This window comes from Pagrus major, chromosome 16 (genome assembly GCF_040436345.1).
Source record: "Pagrus major chromosome 16, Pma_NU_1.0".
NCBI classification, from domain to species: Eukaryota; Metazoa; Chordata; class Actinopteri; order Spariformes; family Sparidae; genus Pagrus; species Pagrus major.
The window spans coordinates 21,743,677-21,761,742 of NC_133230.1; the positions used below are offsets into that span (position 1 = coordinate 21,743,677).

The 18,066-nt window shown below is 41.2% G+C and overlaps 2 protein-coding genes across 6 annotated transcripts in view; both read right to left on the bottom strand.

Annotated features, from left to right (window-relative positions):
• evla (Enah/Vasp-like a) overlaps positions 1–5,548 on the bottom strand; it is a 39,702-nt gene extending 34,154 nt beyond the window's left edge. For both annotated transcript variants that reach the window (XM_073482709.1, XM_073482708.1), the window contains exon 1: positions 5,129–5,548. In XM_073482709.1, coding sequence (XP_073338810.1) covers positions 5,129–5,133 — 5 coding nt within the window. In that variant the 5' untranslated portion in view covers positions 5,134–5,548. The remainder of the gene's footprint in view (positions 1–5,128) is intronic.
• Positions 5,549–6,840: 1,292 nt separating this feature from the next.
• eml1 (EMAP like 1) overlaps positions 6,841–18,066 on the bottom strand; it is a 43,162-nt gene continuing 31,936 nt past the window's right edge. For 3 of the 4 annotated variants that reach the window (XM_073483998.1, XM_073484001.1, XM_073484002.1), the window contains 17 exons: positions 17,483–17,612; positions 15,500–15,649; positions 14,727–14,796; positions 14,325–14,435; positions 14,118–14,213; positions 13,647–13,781; positions 12,962–13,061; positions 12,525–12,676; positions 11,924–12,049; positions 11,343–11,474; positions 10,545–10,612; positions 10,323–10,411; positions 9,948–10,045; positions 9,520–9,607; positions 9,141–9,236; positions 8,917–9,047; positions 6,841–8,739 (listed from right to left, as the gene is read on the bottom strand). In XM_073483998.1, the coding sequence (XP_073340099.1) occupies positions 8,614–8,739; positions 8,917–9,047; positions 9,141–9,236; positions 9,520–9,607; positions 9,948–10,045; positions 10,323–10,411; positions 10,545–10,612; positions 11,343–11,474; positions 11,924–12,049; positions 12,525–12,676; positions 12,962–13,061; positions 13,647–13,781; positions 14,118–14,213; positions 14,325–14,435; positions 14,727–14,796; positions 15,500–15,649; positions 17,483–17,612 (1,898 nt within the window). In that variant the 3' untranslated portion in view covers positions 6,841–8,613. The remainder of the gene's footprint in view (positions 8,740–8,916; positions 9,048–9,140; positions 9,237–9,519; positions 9,608–9,947; positions 10,046–10,322; positions 10,412–10,544; positions 10,613–11,342; positions 11,475–11,923; positions 12,050–12,524; positions 12,677–12,961; positions 13,062–13,646; positions 13,782–14,117; positions 14,214–14,324; positions 14,436–14,726; positions 14,797–15,499; positions 15,650–17,482; positions 17,613–18,066) is intronic. The other variant, XM_073483999.1, reaches the window with a different exon arrangement.

The following is an 18,066-nucleotide window of genomic DNA, read 5'->3' on the forward strand; positions in this document are numbered from 1 at the left end:
CCAACAGAGCAGACATAAGACTGAGACAGAGAGAGAGAGTGGGAGGGAAGGAGTGAGTGAGTGAGAGAGAGGGAGAGATGAGGAGTGTTGCAACAGAGTAAGGGAATGCAAGAGAGAGAGAGAGAGGAGATCATGTGACCTGTGTTGGACCATTCACCTCTCTCCACTCCGAGGATTGGAGTGCTGTCTTTCAACCTCCAAGGAATCATTTCCACTGGATGGAAATTACATGTTAGGCTATATAGGAAACAGGAGTGCCTTTACAAGCCGTCTCTCTATAGCATGTAAGGTTCATGAAACAGTAGGGTGAAGCTTTAAATAGATTCTACGGTAACTGACTTCTAAAAAATGCATGTAACCCCTAATCATCAATTAACTACAGAGTAGGGAAACACACAGCAACACCAGTTTATTCATTCATTCATTCAGCTCAGCTCTCATAAAGAGGACACGACATTAAAGCTCAGTGCAGGAACAGATGTAATGATTAGTTTTATATTCCAGCAACAAAGGGTTTCATTCATCTACTGCAACATTTGTGGTTTCCTCGCGGTTTTGTCAGAGTTTGTCCTCGACCGGTGGTCCATCTGGCTGAGGCAAACTCAGAAGATTAGGCTTTTTTGCCACGACGAAGCTGAGGTGTGGGGAACAAACAAGGAGCCGTCTAGTCCACGGAAAGATTAGGAGGCTTTGTGGGTTTAGAAAATAGTACGAAACACGCAACAGACTCCAAAATGGAGCCTGGAGGGTCAGTGAAATACAAGATACATTTCTTATCCAAAAACAGGGCTCGTATGAAATAGGACGCAAGAATATGCATCCGAAAGAAAAAGAAGCTATGTATGTATGTATGTATGTATGTATTCAGAATTGTATTGTGACTTGACTGTAAATGCTTCTCACAGTATGTGTTGGGGTCATCTGATACAGCCGGTGTGACCTCCATTGGGCCAAAAGGACACATGATGCACATTCACTGTTAAATCTCGAACAACACAAAGCTTGTGTATGATGTATGAGATGTGATAAATAACTACATTATGAAGGGGATATTTGTAATGTGTATATATGGTGCATGGTAAGGACAGGGCAGTAAATGAAAAAAGAGAGGGTGGGTCACATGGTATCTGTATTTATATTGCAAAAAAACAAAATCTTTTTGTCGCATTTACAAAATCATATCTTATTGTTTTTGGGAGGGGAGGTCTGTTGCATAAGCCTGATGACCTCTTGAGCTCTTCCGACACATCTCTTTTTTTTATTATCTGGATTATATGCAAATCTTTTCTGTGTGGAAATAATATATATATATATATATATATATATATATATATATATATAATTTTGAGTATGTTTTTTCCACTTTCTAAATCTTCTTGCAACCCCTTGGATTTATCTTCTCTCCTCGGGGAGTGATCTGTTCTAGAAAAATATGCAGATATGAATTCTGTAATCTCCCTATTAATGAAGTGGTTACTTGACCTATATAATTGCAGACAATGAAATGAACAGTACTCTACTGATACATTATTGCTGACACCTACAGGAGGCAGACAAAACAGCATCAACACTTGAAGTTGAAGAAACTGAACCACCATTGAACCACTGCTACAAATAAAGACTCTCTGTTTGTCTTTGTTGATGCAGAATAAATCTTCACAATCCATGTCACCCATCTTAATTTGGTGTGTTAGCATGCTTACATTTGGTTGATTAGCACTAAACACAGTACAGCTGAGGCTGTGGGGGCTGTATTAGTATTAGAGTAGGGCTCCACAATGAATTGAAATATGGCCAAGTGCAATATCCAAATCGCAAGAAGCTGCAATATTTTGATAAAGGCAAACTGTGTGACAAAACCAGCATTATAATGAAGTACTGTGGTGCTGCAGAGATGACCTCGCCTACAAATCCTGTTCTCTAGCTGTAAGAAAACATCTTTGTTTGATACAGACCCCAACAAATGTCACATCATCATGATTTCAATATTCTTTTTCAGGATGCTGTGATGCAAAAATGATCAGACACAATTGCAATATCTGTCAAAAATAATTGCAATTTGATTTTTTGACCATATCACCACCATCTGAATATTGTATCATGATTTTCACATGACTGTTGGTTAATCCACTGTTTGTCTTTGTATATGCAGTTTGTGGGTGTTTATGTGTTGGCTTCATTACTCCTCGAAATATATATATATAATTTTTTTCCCAATGCACCGTCTTTGATTTTTTGTACCCATTTTAAGGTCTGTTAACTGTCATGTTTTCCCTTTAAACAAGGCTAAGAGTTTCCAGCCACACGCTAACATAAAGTATCTCACAGTGACAATGCCAACATTCTTTTGTTTTATCAGATATAATGTTTGCAGTCCACGTCCACCATATTATTTTGGTGTGTTATTTCATGGCAATCCATTAAAGTGAGACATTTAACTCAAAACCACAAATGTCAACCTCATGGTGGTAGGAAAAAAAATCAGGGAATCTCCAAATGTAGTATGCTCTATTCTCCATAAAAAAGAAGAATGATTATTTTCCACTCTATTGTACAGTTAACACACACATACAGACAAAATATAGACATGAACACACCTACAGACATAGTGATGGGGCTGCCACTGCAGTGTAACATCATGGTGACTGGCCCTGGTGCAAATATTTTTTCTTTCCAAAAAGTCACTTACGTTTATCCAAAAGGGGGGAAGAGTGACAACTAAATCCTGCTTGTGGCCAAAAATATATGGCATTAGCAGCGATAAGAACTATCACAGAGGATGAATGGAAAAAATTAAGGGGGCTAAGCTCTACTATTCTGAGTCCGACCACGGATGGGCCTCTGACAGCCTCGGGGGCCCAGTGCAACTGCACTGGTTGCGACGTCAATATTTACGCCAGTAGGCTGCACACATGGCATGTGAATGTCTGTATAGAATTTCATGGCAAACCATGTAATAGTTGTTCAGATTTTTCCAGTCTGGACCAAAGTGGTTGACTGAATGACATCCTATTCAAGGCATGGCTAAAAAAAACCTCTTAAACCTGAGAAATGTAACTGACCCTGCTCCAACCTGAAAAAACACGAGAATCAAACCTTATATATTTTTACTTTTCTGTCTGTGTCGAGTCCCACAAACTAGAGAATCAAATGCCTGGTGAGACTGGTATCTTGTCAGCATACTGTTTGATCAGTGAGCGTCAGATTTAAATTTAAATTTGCCAAAGTTGTGTTAAGACAGCATTTCATATCTTTGTTTTCTTTCCTTAAATAAAAACATTTTTGTATTTCTGTCTGCATTTCTCTGTATTTTCCTTTCCTCTGGTCTCTCTGAAAGGCTGAAGTAAACCTATACATCCTCCCCATTAATGAAGCATGAGTGTAGTGGCTGTACGTGGTGACGCCGGCTCACGTGGAGCTGCTCTCTGATCAGCCAGGAGGGCAGCAGCAGCAGCAGCAACAGCAGCAGCCTGCAGTAAGATGCATAACTCAGCGTTTTACCTTCCGCTGGCTGCACTCGCTCTCTCTACCTTTCCTACGATGAGTCACCACAACAGGGGCTTCAGAAATCATCCTGCATTAATAGTACAGGACGGACGGCTCGCTTTTTGCCCAATTCTCTCACAACACACACACACACACACACACACACACACACACACACACACACACACACACACAGCATCACATAATGAACCCACTACTGTTACAGGACTAAAAATAACTCGGCTACACTCACATAATGCACGTGCACTCTTACATAAATGCAGCAAAGGACGCAGTGATGCTGAACAAATAATGGTTGAATTAAATCTTCCTTTTCTTCATTCTGCAGGTCTCGCTGTTGCTTTGTGCGGATTTAAGACTTCCCTTTTGGGCTTTGAGTCAAAGAACAGATCTGCCTCTGGCAAGAACAAACACACAGGATGGGACACAGGCAGCAGAGCTTTACAGAAAAGAGGAAACGGCATGTTCATCCAACTGGACTGGAAGATATGAATCTTACATGTTTATCGTCTGAGAGCAGGAGAGTTCAGCTACTGGCTTTGAGTCGTGTGAGGTTACAGGAGAGGGATGAATTTTTTTGGATGAGGGTACGTAGATGAAGATATCCAGATGTGCTATTTATGTCTTATTCTCTCTCTCTCTCTGTCTCTCTGTCTCCTCTTCCTCTCTGAGGGGGAGTAACACCACAACTACACACCCCGGCAGACGCACTCACTCACACTCACACACACATGCAGACAAACACCGGTAGCTACAGTGAAAGCGGTGAGAGTGCACTGTAGAGTAGAGCTGTCAGACTAAATCTGAAGCCATAAAACAGAATGGTGCAGGCTGCAGCTACGGGGACACAGAGGAGTCAAACTACAGGCAGCAGGAGGGGGAAATATAAAAGGAGTGCTTCATAAATAGATCAGAATACAGAGACTGAGCTGCAGGAGAAGATCTGGGGAGTCGACGCGTTTGGCATACCATCCTCGAATATGGAAAGAGGATTTCGCCATGAGACACATTATCTATAGGCTCAATGTGTGCATGGGGTGGGCTTATGTAGGTGTGTGTGAGGAGGGGTGAGGGTGGGTGGTTGGGTGGGTGTAAGGGGGGGATATGATAACCTGCCTGGCAACCACCAGAATAAACACCCTCCTCCCTCCCATGCGCCCTCACTTATCCTATTTCCCACCCCCTGCAGCCACTCAGCACACTGGCCGGTGCATCAACCCAACCAGGTGGAGAAAAAAAAAAAATGATGCTGTCGTTTCCATGACAACATTATCCTGGCTTAAATCCTGCATTGAACCCACTGGGCGGGTCCGGCGGCGACAATAGAGGGCTAATAGAGGACAGAACTGATGAAAAACGAAGGGTCTTGTATATCAGGAGTGTAAAGCGAGCGGTAAAGGACGCCTATAAGGAGCTGAGGCCCGGTGGGTGGGCCCCTGGGTGCTCCTAATGCAGAAAAATGAGCCTTAAGATGGCTGAGATGCTGCACATCCTCAGCACATTATGAGCTGTGTATGTTCTCATAAGATAAATGTATAAATGCAGATGCTGGAGGCAGAGGGCTGAGTGCGCATCTGTCATGACGCGTCAAACAGAGCGCATGGTGCTGGCCGCCGCTTACCTCATTTTCTCGTCTTTATCCAGCCGGAGATGATGGCACTGATGAGGCTGATGAATAGGACCACCGGTCCGCTTATTTATTAGTCTGTATTTACAGTCTGAGAGGCTTGGATCAGCTGTCCTTTGTGGCGATATCACAGGCTGCTGATGGTGATGGTGAGTCGTGTTAAGCGAGAACACGAGCGTTGTCTCCCATCCGCTTTGTGCTCCGTTGTCTCTGCTCTCCACACGCGCTGCCGCCCGTCCTTAAGTCCATGTTCAGCCGGGTATCGCGCTCGGTGCAAGACGGTGAACGCTGGTCGTCAGCCGCCGCCTCCTTCAAGCCATATTTTCTTCCCATTCGGAGTGTTTTGGTGAGGTGGAGCGGGTTTGGGGGAAAATGCTAATAGCCTGCTGCGTGCGAAGGAGGAGGGGAGGGAGGGGGGAGACAGACCGGCTCGATGCTGCCCATCTGCGGCCAAGACGCACACATGCAGCCCACTGACGCCCCCCTACCCCACCCTGAGATTACCGGTGTGCCTGTCTGGTGTTAATGTCTTCTATAAAAGCTTAAAGTCTGGTGTTCAGCTGCTTTAAGATCCTCCTAAATTTCATTTTTTACGACAATATTTTCATTATAAAGAAATATAAAGCTTGTTAGTAGCCTATAGTATAAAAGTGCACATATGACTTAAAGGATAACTCATTAAAGTGTGTTTACAGGTCTCGTGAAGCACTACTGCATATGTGAAAAAGTCATATAAAGCCCTTTGTGGCTCAAGAGGAAGCTGCATGTCACCTGTTAAATTGCCTCCACTGATGTCACTCAGTGGCTAAGTTGCATTGTGGGTAATGTAGATTTTGAAGACAAAGAAGACTGTGGTATGAAAAAGGTGATATCTCTGGTTCTGCTGTAGAGTCCAACAGTTTATGTGAGTGCAATGCTAGACCAGTGGACTGCTTTTCAAAACCCGGTACCTACATTACCCACAATGCAACTTAGCCACAGAGTGACATCCCTGAATATCAAATCACATGCAGCTTTCTCTGGAGCCACAAAAGGCTTTGTATGATTTTTTTTCTGTAAATACTCTGTGTGAAATTGGTGGAGTTACCCTTTAAGTCATTTGGTCCAATTCTCGAGGAAGTCCCAAGTCCCATTTTTTTCTTGGGCAAGTCAAGGCAAGTCAGTCTTACCTGCAGTATCCAGTCTTTATAAAGAGTAAAGACAATATATTACTTCTAACCTGTTGAAAATGTTCAACATAAATTCAGTTTGTATTATATTTATTGATATTCAGTAAAATAAAGGTGCTGTATTTAAGAATTAGTGCTGGATGATAGTGGTAGGTTTGACTGAACAAACAATTTGCCATATTTATACCAATGTGACACCTGATTTTCTGCACCAATAACAAAACATTATTGTTAGAAAACTTACTTACCTATTCCACATTTAAGTGACAGCCTGATATAAAAAAACCCAACCCAAAACAACCTAAACTGAAAACTTTTAATGAAGACAAGTCCTTTTAGTTATCATGTCTCAAGTCAAGTCACCAGTCCTTGACTTCCAAGTACAAGTCAAGTCTCAAATAATTTATTTTCAGTCAACAAAACAGTGACTTCTTAGGGATTTTGATACTTACTCCTAAAATAAAGATGTAAAATTAAACAGAAACATACAAAAAAATGAAAGGGAAAAAGTGGAAAATATAAGACAACACAAACAAGTAATTTCATGTTGCGTTTACTTTCAGACAAATGTTAAATGTTCAATGGTATTCTGCAGCCCCGAGTGTTTAGTGGTAAGACAAATCATGTTACATTCACCCTGAAGAGTGGTGACTTTATATCACTGCTGTTAGAGGATTTTTTTCCTGATATGACAACTCCAACAATCAGAACAGTATGCCTCATATCTGCTGAACCCCAATCAAATACATCTTGTTTAATCATGCATGATTTGTGTAATATTTGTTTGCTGTTAACCATGAGATGAGAGAGTGACATGCTGCATACAGTGCATTTAAGGACCGTATGCAGCTTGAAAGGTTGAACGCAGACATCATCGGTTCATGAAAAGCTACAGTAAGTGCTAAATGGTGATTTTCCTTCTTCTACTGTGCAGGTAAAGACACCTGCTGTGTGTTTATCAGGCTGAATTATAGTAAAAAAAAAAAAAAAACACCTCAAGAAGCTTCAGGTCAGTTAAATATCTTGCCAGTGACTGATGTGCACATCAGACGTCAACAGTTACAGTGTAATGGTCTCACCTTTCCCCCTAGATACAGATCTAAAAAGGCTTTACATCATTGAAAAACGCCACTTCATGCTCGATTTTCATTTTCCCTGCACGTTAAAGTGAAGGAAAGATGCAACAACTCATCCCAAAACTCTGAAACAGTTTCAAACGCTGCATATTCACCCACATTTCCACTCATTCAAGCCTCTCTGCATATTTACACATCTGGGAAAAACTCAAAAGGAAAAGGAAATTGGCAGTGAAGGATTCGACTCAATAAATAATAGAAAAGGTGCCTTTTTTTAAAAGACCTGGAAGCACAAAAAAAACGTTGAACATGTTTAGATAATATTGTGGAAAATGGTTAAAATCCTAACTCTGATTCCAGATAATGTCATTTTTCGTTTGCCCTTAGTATTCTCCTTGCTCTATTTTAATATCACGTCCACCAAATTCAGCATTTGCCTCGACTCTTTAGGTAGTTTTCATACACAATTAGTCAATGCAAATGAGTCAATAATGGTTGGTCACTGATATTAACTGTGGTTCTCTGCATGTTTGGATGTGTTTCGGGCTCGTTCTGATATGTCAATGTTAATAATAACAGGGAGGAGTCCTGCTTCACTAGTGCTTTCCTGAGTTGTTAAATACAAAATAAAAGAAAGTTTAACAATTAGAAAATCACTATGTTCTTTCTTTCCGTACACAGTTTTGTTCCGATGCTCTTGGATCTCCGGCACGATGATATTCAGTTGGGAACCTCCTCGGTCCAGCGGCTGGAGTTCACACAACACAAGAACAGCGAAAGCCAAACTGTACAAATGCAGTCAGAAAGTCCGAGCCTTTGGTTCTGTTTAGTTGGATTTGATCCGTTTGATTCGTTTCATCTCATTGGTGAGTAGGCTACAGTACGTAAGAGAGAAATGTTCATTTTCATTTTTTTTTGTTTTTACATGTAGTGTGATCAAAGAAAAAGGAGAAATATTCAAGATTTTTGTATTTCAAGCAACAACACGTTACACCTCCAACAGTTCACCTCATTCGGGATCTGAGAGCAGATCAGGAATAGAAACCTCGGGTTCCTCTTCTGTCAATTCACTTCAGTTCAGGCAGATCCACTTTTTGTTTTTAGCATCTGAGTTAATTTAAGTTTGGTTCGGTTCAGTTTAGTGCAGTTCAGTTCAGTTCAGTTCAGTTCAGTTCAGTTCAGCTGGGTTTCAGGTCCCCGACATCAGTCAAAACCGACAGTATCTGTTTCTGCCTCAGACTATCCTCCACTGCATCACGCTCATGTCCTTCCCTCCAGTCGACACCAGGTAGCTGTCGTCGTACAGGAAGGTGACGTTGGTCACATGGCTGCTGTGGCCGCCGTAAGCATGGCTGGGAGCCTGGAAAGACAACGCAAAAGAACTACTTTAACATCCTTTTGTCAACTAAAAACTTCACCAGACCTTCCATTAGCATGAGGGTGAGTAGATAATGACAATGATATTAATTTTTGGGTAAACTTATTCTTTAACATAACTGAGATGTATATTTATGCCTGACAGCGTACAGTATCTTACCCTGAACTGTGAGCAGGGGTATGAGAATAGATGGACCTTCCCAAAGTCATCTCCAGTGACCAGGAGGCTCTTATCATTGGTCCTGCAGACGGCATTGATGTCAGTGCCGTCCGAGCCGTCGGGCCACAAGCCTGAGGAACAGAGAGCAGTGGAAACATTTATATGAATGGACATTAAACTAAAACACACACATTAAGTGGGAGAGGGAACGAGCCTTCACTTACCGAACACCTGGAAGCCCAGAGTACAGGTGTAGGTGGTCCACTCGATATCTCTCGTGGTCTCCACACTGACCACCTGTTTACACACTGACGGGATCCCTGAGGAAACACACAAACCAAATAAACATGAATGAAGTATCATGGGTGCTGTTTTAATATTTTTCAGAATCTACTTTACGGTAGAAATGAGCTCTCATCACATCAAGTTTTGATTGGAAAGTGTGTTCACTAACAGAGATAATGTATTGAGTAAACAGCTAAACATTGACAATTTGGTAGCACTTTATAATAAGGGTGGAAAACACACTCTTAAGTAATTAATACAACAACTAAACCACCAAAACTAGAAAGGCTGTGAAAGGATGAGAGGGATCATACTCACAATACAGAATCTCATAGTCCCCTGAATTTGATACCAGGTACTGGGAGTCCACTGACCAGTCCAGGTGGGTGATGAAACTAGAGTGACCCTGAGATTTGACACAAAAGGACCAGGTTAGATTATTTATCTTTACAGACACTTCCTGTTCCTGGACTAGGGGCAATGCGGTTCTTCAAGCCCCAGAAATAATCCTAACAACGTGGGTTGGATTTGATACAGCAGCCCTCGTCAGTATGTTTACATAGACACACCACGGTATGACTCAGCTCGTTGTCATTTTACAGCTTCTTTATCAACACACAGTGAGGACAGAGCGTACAGGCCCAAATATAGAGCTTGAGGAGGGAACTAAATATAAAGCTGATGCTGGGAGGAACTAAAAATACAGGAGCCACGGATGAGGGGGGATTATAAATACAGGTGCTCACCGAGCATTTCCCCACTCGGCTGTACTTCCTCCCATTTTCTGCCACAGCGTAGATATAGATGTAGTTGTCGTGGGAGCCAATGGCCAGGAAGTTACCATCTAAATAAAACAGAAGAAGACAGGAAGATTATTGGTGGTGAAAGAAAAGAAAATGTGGATGCAAATAAGCTAAGGTCAATAATTATAATTATTATTAGTTATTATAATTATAATAATAATTTTGTAAAATGTTTTTAGAAATGTTATTCTATAAAACCATAAAATACAACTTTTTTGTATAATCCTTATTGTTTTTCCTTAGACATGAATTCATTCTGTAAATGTCCAAATGGGCAAACTGACAGTGGACACACACTGTCAGCAGTTATCAGCACACCTGGCCCGTAGCTCATAACAGACAGCTGTTCATTCCCATCTGTGTGCACTGTGACGAGATCCTTAGAGTCAGTGTCCAGCACCAGCCACCTGCAGGGTCAGTGACAGACTGCTCAGAAAACTTGTTCTTCATTAATGTTTAACTGAAGCAGTCAGATAAACACTATATTTATTTAGAAAAGAGTGAAAAGAGAGAAGTGTTTTTAGTGATGGAAACCCTTACCTGCCAGTCTGAGTTCCAATGGCGACCACAGCTCCAGACGGGTGGAAGCCTGCTGATTGGGCAGAATCCTGCCAGAAACAGGAAGAAAAGGATATTTGAAGCTTCACTGTGTAGAACGTAGAATGCTAAATGGCTGTATTTTACATTCATCTGCTGAAGGAGGAAAATTTCTCTGTTCCCACCTTAAATCTGAGTTTAACATGTGTAGATACAAGCAGGATCTTCTGACATCATCACTAGTTAGGGAGCCAATCATGGTCCAATATATCACTTAATTTACAAAAGCGTTCAAGTGCATAACATTTTGAAGGATGATGAAAAATATCTGTGTATCCAAACATTTTTCAATGAGGGCGGAGAAATAGATTTTAAGAAAGTAACTGAACTTTTTGTGGAAAAAATCTTTACAGACACAAATTATTGTTCAAATCAGAGTATTTTCATGTCATGAAATGGGATCGTTAATGTCAAAAAATGAAAAGGAGAAAATCTGTTATTAACCACATTCATGAAAAACCCAAATAATGCACATGGTACATTGCTTATATGATAATTGCAGATTTTCTAGTCATATTATTCTGGTTGTTTCCATGCACATTCATTTCAAAACATTCATCTATTCCATATAACACATACATAATACAATACATTTTAGTAGCTAAATATTATATTCTTAATGTTTCTAATGGACATTGCAACTGATAAAATGACTACAGACTAATGGCCTGACTCATTAGCTGTTGTGTGATATGTAATTTCCCATGGCTGACCCCAGGGGGCAGTGTTGACTAAACTTACCTCCATACTCTTGGTCCAGATGAGCTGATGGGAACTCGAGTCCCACAGACAGACCTGCCTGTCGTATCCACATGTGAGGAACTGAGGCTTCCAGGGATGGACAGCCAGACCCCACAGCTCATCTGTGTGACCCTGCAGAGGAGAGGAGAGCTTTCTTCTTTAGCTACAACATCACAGCTTTTCAAATGTTAGCCTTAGAAGAGCTGCAACAATTGATGATAAATTGATCTGGATCTGTATTGACAATAGATTTGTTATCTAATGCAAATATTCTCTGGTTGTAGCTTCTCCAACTGAGGATTTGCTGCTTTTGTCTGTGTTATATCTTTGTAAAAGTAGGATATGGGGATTGTGAACTGTTGGCCAGACTAAAGGAGTCATCAGCTTGGACTGATGACAAATGAAACAGAAAATAATTTGCTCTCGTGAGGAGAAATATGCTCTCCCAGTCATATGCAAGAAACTGAATAAAATTATTCCATCATTTCTCATTTTGATTGACTTTTGCGTGCATGCGTCTTATGTGTGTTCATGCCTGTATTAAATAAATACAATAAAACAATATGTATTTATGCATCTACCTGTGTGATAGGCATGAATTCTCCATCCAAACTTCCTTGCAAAACAAAGTTCTTGGTGGTCCCGATGAGCACAGTCTCCCCTCTGCCCTCCGCTATAGTACGGATGGGACCAAACAGCTCAGGCACCTGCGGAGAGAAAACACATTAATCATGTAAACCATCTGTTCACCTGCAATCCAACACTTGCCAGGATAAACATCAACTAATTTCTTTTTTTTACTGCATAATGAGGTCTCTTTAGAGCAAATAAGACATGAGTGATCCATAATTTTCACTGCTATAAATATCCATGAATCACAAACCCATCTCATCCTCTGTAATATTTATGATATCGTGCAGTATTCAGAACGCAGAGTCCGCCGCCTCGGGCAGGAGTGCAATTTCTGTCTAATATAAGCAACCTACTTAAAAAAAAGGGTCTGCAGCTGAACATTTTATTAAAGCATATTAACAGAATGTGGATCATTAGAGCTCTGCTTTAAAAGCCCACACATCTTGTAGCTAAATTATTTTTATAAAGTATAACTTATGCATTTTATCCTTGAGATTCAAAGATATCTCAAGAAAAGGAGACTCTGACTTCTGTTGAACTTTTTCCCACCTCCACTGTTTGTATCTGCTGGTAGCTGCTGTCCCAGCAGACGAGCCTGCGGTCTTTCCCTCCAGACACCAGCGTGCCGTTCCTCAGCATGGACAGAGCAAAGATGCTGCCCTCGTGAGCCCCTTGGATGACGTGGCTGATGCGATTAGTGCCTGCGTGACAGAGATGGGATGAGATGGATGAGAAGGTTCAGTTGGTCGGACGTAAAGGTCGACTGCTTGAAGAGGGCAGATTAACGGACAGACAGACAGACAGACGGGCGCGGTGACCAACAGATCAATCAGAGACAAAAAGGGAGATGGTGCAGTTTTTAAGTTTTGATATTTGTCTAAATGTTGAATTTATGTTCATGTGACACCCATACAAAAGAGAGTGAACTCCTCTCATTGGACCACTCTGTATTAATAGAGCTTGAAGGACTGAATGAGTGAACATGCCTTTTCCCCACACCAGGATGTTTCCGCTTGAGTCTCCTGTGATGGCATCTCCGTTTTCTGCAAAGGTCACACACAACACAAACTTGGGCTTCTCCTGTTTCTGCAAGAAACAAAAAAAACAGAATGTTTTTTCCTTTTTGCTATATTTGCACTGATTGTCTTTACAGTACAAAGCTATAGATGGGATCACATCCCAACACAGGCTGCCATGTCTGAATTTGTTCCTCATATCACACTTTATTTCTTTAACTACAAGGGCCAGATTGGAAAAAGGTGACGTGCCAAGGGGCTGGACATTTACACTCTCTGTGTATTGTATCATATTGTACTGTATTGTTACATATCGCACTGTATTGTTTCGTATGTATCGTATCATACTGTATCATTTCATCTCGTATCGTATCGCACTGCATCATATCGTATCATTTCTTATCTTAATCTTAGTTAAATCTCGAGTTGTCTATTTGATTTACACAACCTGAGTGAAAACTTTTTAACGTAATAAGAGTATTTCTGTGCTTTGCAACATACATAACTAATGAATGGGCTAATTAGCCCACTAACAAAGTTAACAAATGGCTGGAAGGAGGTTGTTTAAGAGCTGCATTCAGCCCACAGGCTGCCAGTTAAATAGACCTGCTTTATGGTATTGATCAAACATGTGTGAAGCAGTCTGGTGTCCTACCTCAAACAGGCCTTGCTTCTTGACCAGCATGCCTTTCTCCAGGCTCCAGAAATAGAGATGAGACTTGCCGCAGGTCACTATGACGTTGCAGTCTGTTGGGTGAAAGTCTGCAGCGAACACCGACTCGTTGGAGCACTGAACCGAAACATGTAAGACAAGAAATAGTGAGTCGTTGACACTGGCAGAATGTTATTTCTTAAAGGGTAACTCCACCAATTTTACACATTGAAATGTATTTACAGGTCTACAGGTGGAGAACTACTGCATATGTGAAAAAGTAGTATAAAGCCTTTTGTGGCTCCAGAGGAAGCTGCATGTAATCTGATAAATTGCTTCCAGTGATGTCACAGTAGCTAAATTGCATTGTGGATAATGCAGTTGTACTCCCCAAGACCTGTAAACACCCTGTAATGTGTGAAATTGGCAGAGTAGCCCTTTAAAGGTCAATTTAACACACATGTACACACATACCTTGACCTCAGCCAGTCTGTCCTCTCTCTGCCAGTCCCAGACGGAGAGGACGTGGTCATTCGAGTCGTCTACGACACACAATGTGTTTCCTCCATTCTAACAATCACAAAAAGACACACACCCGTGTTTTGCAGTTTGACAACAGTCAAAGCATGTCAGACATGGCCTTAATACTCCTTGTTTGGTATGTCTGTGCTGTTTCCTCACCGACTTGGAGAAAGCCAGGCAGACCAAGGCTCGGTCAAAGAAGCCTATGCCCAGAACGTGGAGTGTGTTGAGGCTCACGGAGTCCCACACACGGACATGAGGAGCCAGCTGCTGCCCGGGAAAACCCCACACACACACACACACACACACACACACACACACACACACACACACACACACACACACACACACACACACACACACACACACACGGTCACAAAGGTATATCTTCAGTATGAAATGATGTGAGGCTGAATTCAATAGAAAGAAAGAGAGAATGTGTTTCAGCTCCTCAGTCGGGTAAAAACATAATAAGAAAACAGCAAAACCATAACCCCTCACTCCAATAATAAATCAGTCGCTGAGAGCTGAAGTGATAAAATATCAATCTCTCTCACTTACTTTCCCATCCGAAGAGGTGCCCGCCACCTGCCCAGTTGCTATGGTGATTTTATCGGGGTGGACGGCCAGGCTGGTGAAGAAGAAGATGTGAAAAAAAAAACAGACATGAAACTGGTTAAAAGCCTTTCAACATCAAAAGGGACGCGTGAATATAGATGAGCAACGTGCTCACAGGACATGAAAGGCAGCATTTGGTGAGGGAGGTTTTTTAAGCTGTGAATATGATATTCACTGTAACTACCACACGCCGCCGTCTGTGCTAATGTGAGGGGGAAAATGAAACAGTTTAAGATAAAGTCATCCTCTTTTGGGTATGATGGTGTAGCAACACTCGTGGCACGTGTAAAGCTCGAACATATGGCTTCAAAGGAGTAAGAATCTGTTTTCAATCTGTCCTTCTGATCTGTTATCCAAAGTGTTCATTAATAATTTGAACTTTCGTTAACCCCAGAGTGTTAAAACATAATCATGGCTGACTTTTAAAGGCTTAGCCGCACTTTACATTTTCCACAGACATACTTAAATGCCTGTGCAGAAATGCCTGCTTGCAGGAGTAGACAAACATACTGAAAGACCTTTGTCTCTGTGTTTGTGCTCTTAATAGAAGAAAAACCTGCTGTGAATAAGCTCCAAAGCCTGTGAGGATTGAAGAAATAGTGTTGAAATATCAGCTCCAACAGGAAAAAGTGATGAAAAGTAGATGACAGATGTGATATGTGCTGCAGTTGACTGCATGTGGAACAGCAGTCCCTCGGGTTATGTGCGTCTCTCACCATTTGATGTCATCTGTGTGTCCGGTGTAGTGTCTCTGCAGCTGCTCGTCCACATTGAACAGGACGACCACGGAGGCGATGAAGTACACCGTCTCTCCAGTGGGCAGCAAGTAAAGGTTGGAGCGACAGTCTCGACCGCGGTAGCCATAACTGCCGGTCAGACAGGTCAAGGAGTAAAACAAGAATAATGCCAATGCAATAACATTTCCTGGATGGAGCTTCTCACTTTTGAAGATTTGCTGCTTTTTTGTCTCTAATAGTAAACTGGATACCTTGGTTTTGGACTGTTGGACAAAACAAGAAGTTTGAAGACATCAGCGTAATTTTCATAAATTATTCCTAGCCCCCATGATACCTTGCGTGAATTATGATGGTTACTTTGCTGGAACTGTCCATGGTAACAGGACGCTAACCCACTTTCTTAGAGCGATTCCTAAGGCGTGTGATTAATTCATGACGATTTAGGTTAGCTACTTTATCATGTGAACACTACTAAAACTAGCTCACTAAGCTAATGCTTCGAAAGCCTTGAAATTATCTCAAGTGCGTTAGTTATTGGTCTTTCTCAGATGACGTATAACTTGCGTTGACCACTAGCCTTGTGGGTCTAACCACCATATTGGAGGTATTGTGTGTGCAAGGCTGGTCTGCAGTCAAGTATGTGAATTTTCTTTTCTTTCACTTCCTTTTATTGGTAAAATGGTACTCTCAAAAATCACCCATAATCGTTTTCCCAATAACCTCCCCAGAAAACTTGTGGATTGTTTATCCGTTTTATAGACCAAGACATGAATTGAGAAGAAAATGTTATTAGTTCCAAGTTAAAAAGTTAAAGCGGCTACAAGAAACAATTTTTTTGTGTTGATTCTGGCGGCCCCTGTGGACAAAAGTGGTATGAGCTCCAACTGAGATAAAGATCTTGATCTGGCTCCTGTGCATTTATTGAAGAAGTAATGATATTCACGCAACTAATTTTTAATACTAGCTTTTAAACACAGCTGTTTGCAGGATGAATATCGATTAGGTAATGTATATATTTGTGACAGTGATAATATGGCGATGATGAAACAAGTAAAATCTGTTTTAGTATTGTTCATACACCTAGGTTACCCTATATGTGGCTTAGAGCTAACAGCTGTTAGTTCCCTAGGAATACTATGATTATACGGAAAATCTGACCTGGTGCAGACAACAAAATAACTATAGAATCAGCCAATCTTCTCATTTGCTTGTGTAGGTCATATAGAGGCATCAGTTAGACACAAATATTCAAATTTCATCTCACACTTTATAACATGTGGGACAGAAACTTCAAAAGCACATTTAAATGAGTACATCAATCTACTCTTTGCTCCATTAAATCATCTATCTACTGTATGCATCTCACTGGTTCATCTTAATCTAGTTCATACTGGATTCAACATACAAAATATGCAGCCCACATGTTTATTTCTGTGTATGTGTGTGTGTGTGTGTGTTCTCTTCCCAGATTTAATCTTTTCTTTGTCTCCCTTACGGCTCTTTCTCCTTCGGCTTTCTGCTTGACTGAACAACAAACTACATTCATTCTTCCTTCAGTAAATGAAAGAGATAGATAGATAGAGAGAGAGAGAGAGGGAGAGGGAGAGAGCAGCAAATGAAACAAAATAAAAATAAAACAGCACAAGAGGAGCTGCTGACTGGTTGCGTCTCAGCCTGCCAGCTGTGTGCAGGTTATTACTGACTGCAGGCTGCAGAGCGATGAGGCCGACTCCAACTGCGGCAGCCCGGCACGTTGAAAATGAACATCTGAGCAGATCTACTCTGACAGGCGGCGAGAGGAGACGACACATTTGTCGGCTTCCTCTCTTAACTACATCACAGGCCAATCTGGATTTACTTGCCTCACGAAATTACTTCTCAAAACTTTTCAATTCAGGAGAAGGGCTTTTATTTTCCTGTGCAAAGAAAATAATAAATAAACAAGCCACAGTGAAAGGATACACCCAGTCCAGTTTGAGTTTGTTGCTGGGCAGGTCGGCTTTGGCCTCCAGGCAGTAGCCTTCCACCTGCTCTTTGGGCATGAACATGGTGATGGGGCGACCCTTCAAGTACATTTTCACATAACCTTCCTCTAGAAAAAGCAACAGAAAGGATCAGTCAGGTAAGATACATATAGAAAAACACAGGTGATTGGTTGAATTATGTTGTTTTCTTATATATGACAGTATGCAAAAAGCACAGACATAACACTGAAGCACAATACAACGTGTTATTATGATGTGAATGACAAGGGTGACAATGAATATGCAACAAGATTAGAGGATAATGGAAGGATGTGATATGATGTATTCTCAATTAAAGACAACAAATGACAGAATTTGCAAACACGAACAAATCAGCTTTTTAACAGACTTTATTAGTCATTTCAAAAACATTTGTATGACAACAACAGAGAGCGCAAAATGAACTGCAATTACGTTGAAAACTCATAAATATTCAGCTCACAGCAGAGGTTAACCAACATAAAATGCAGACACAAGCAGGGCAATGGAAATGTTATGAAAAAAACAAAAACAGATCCAAGC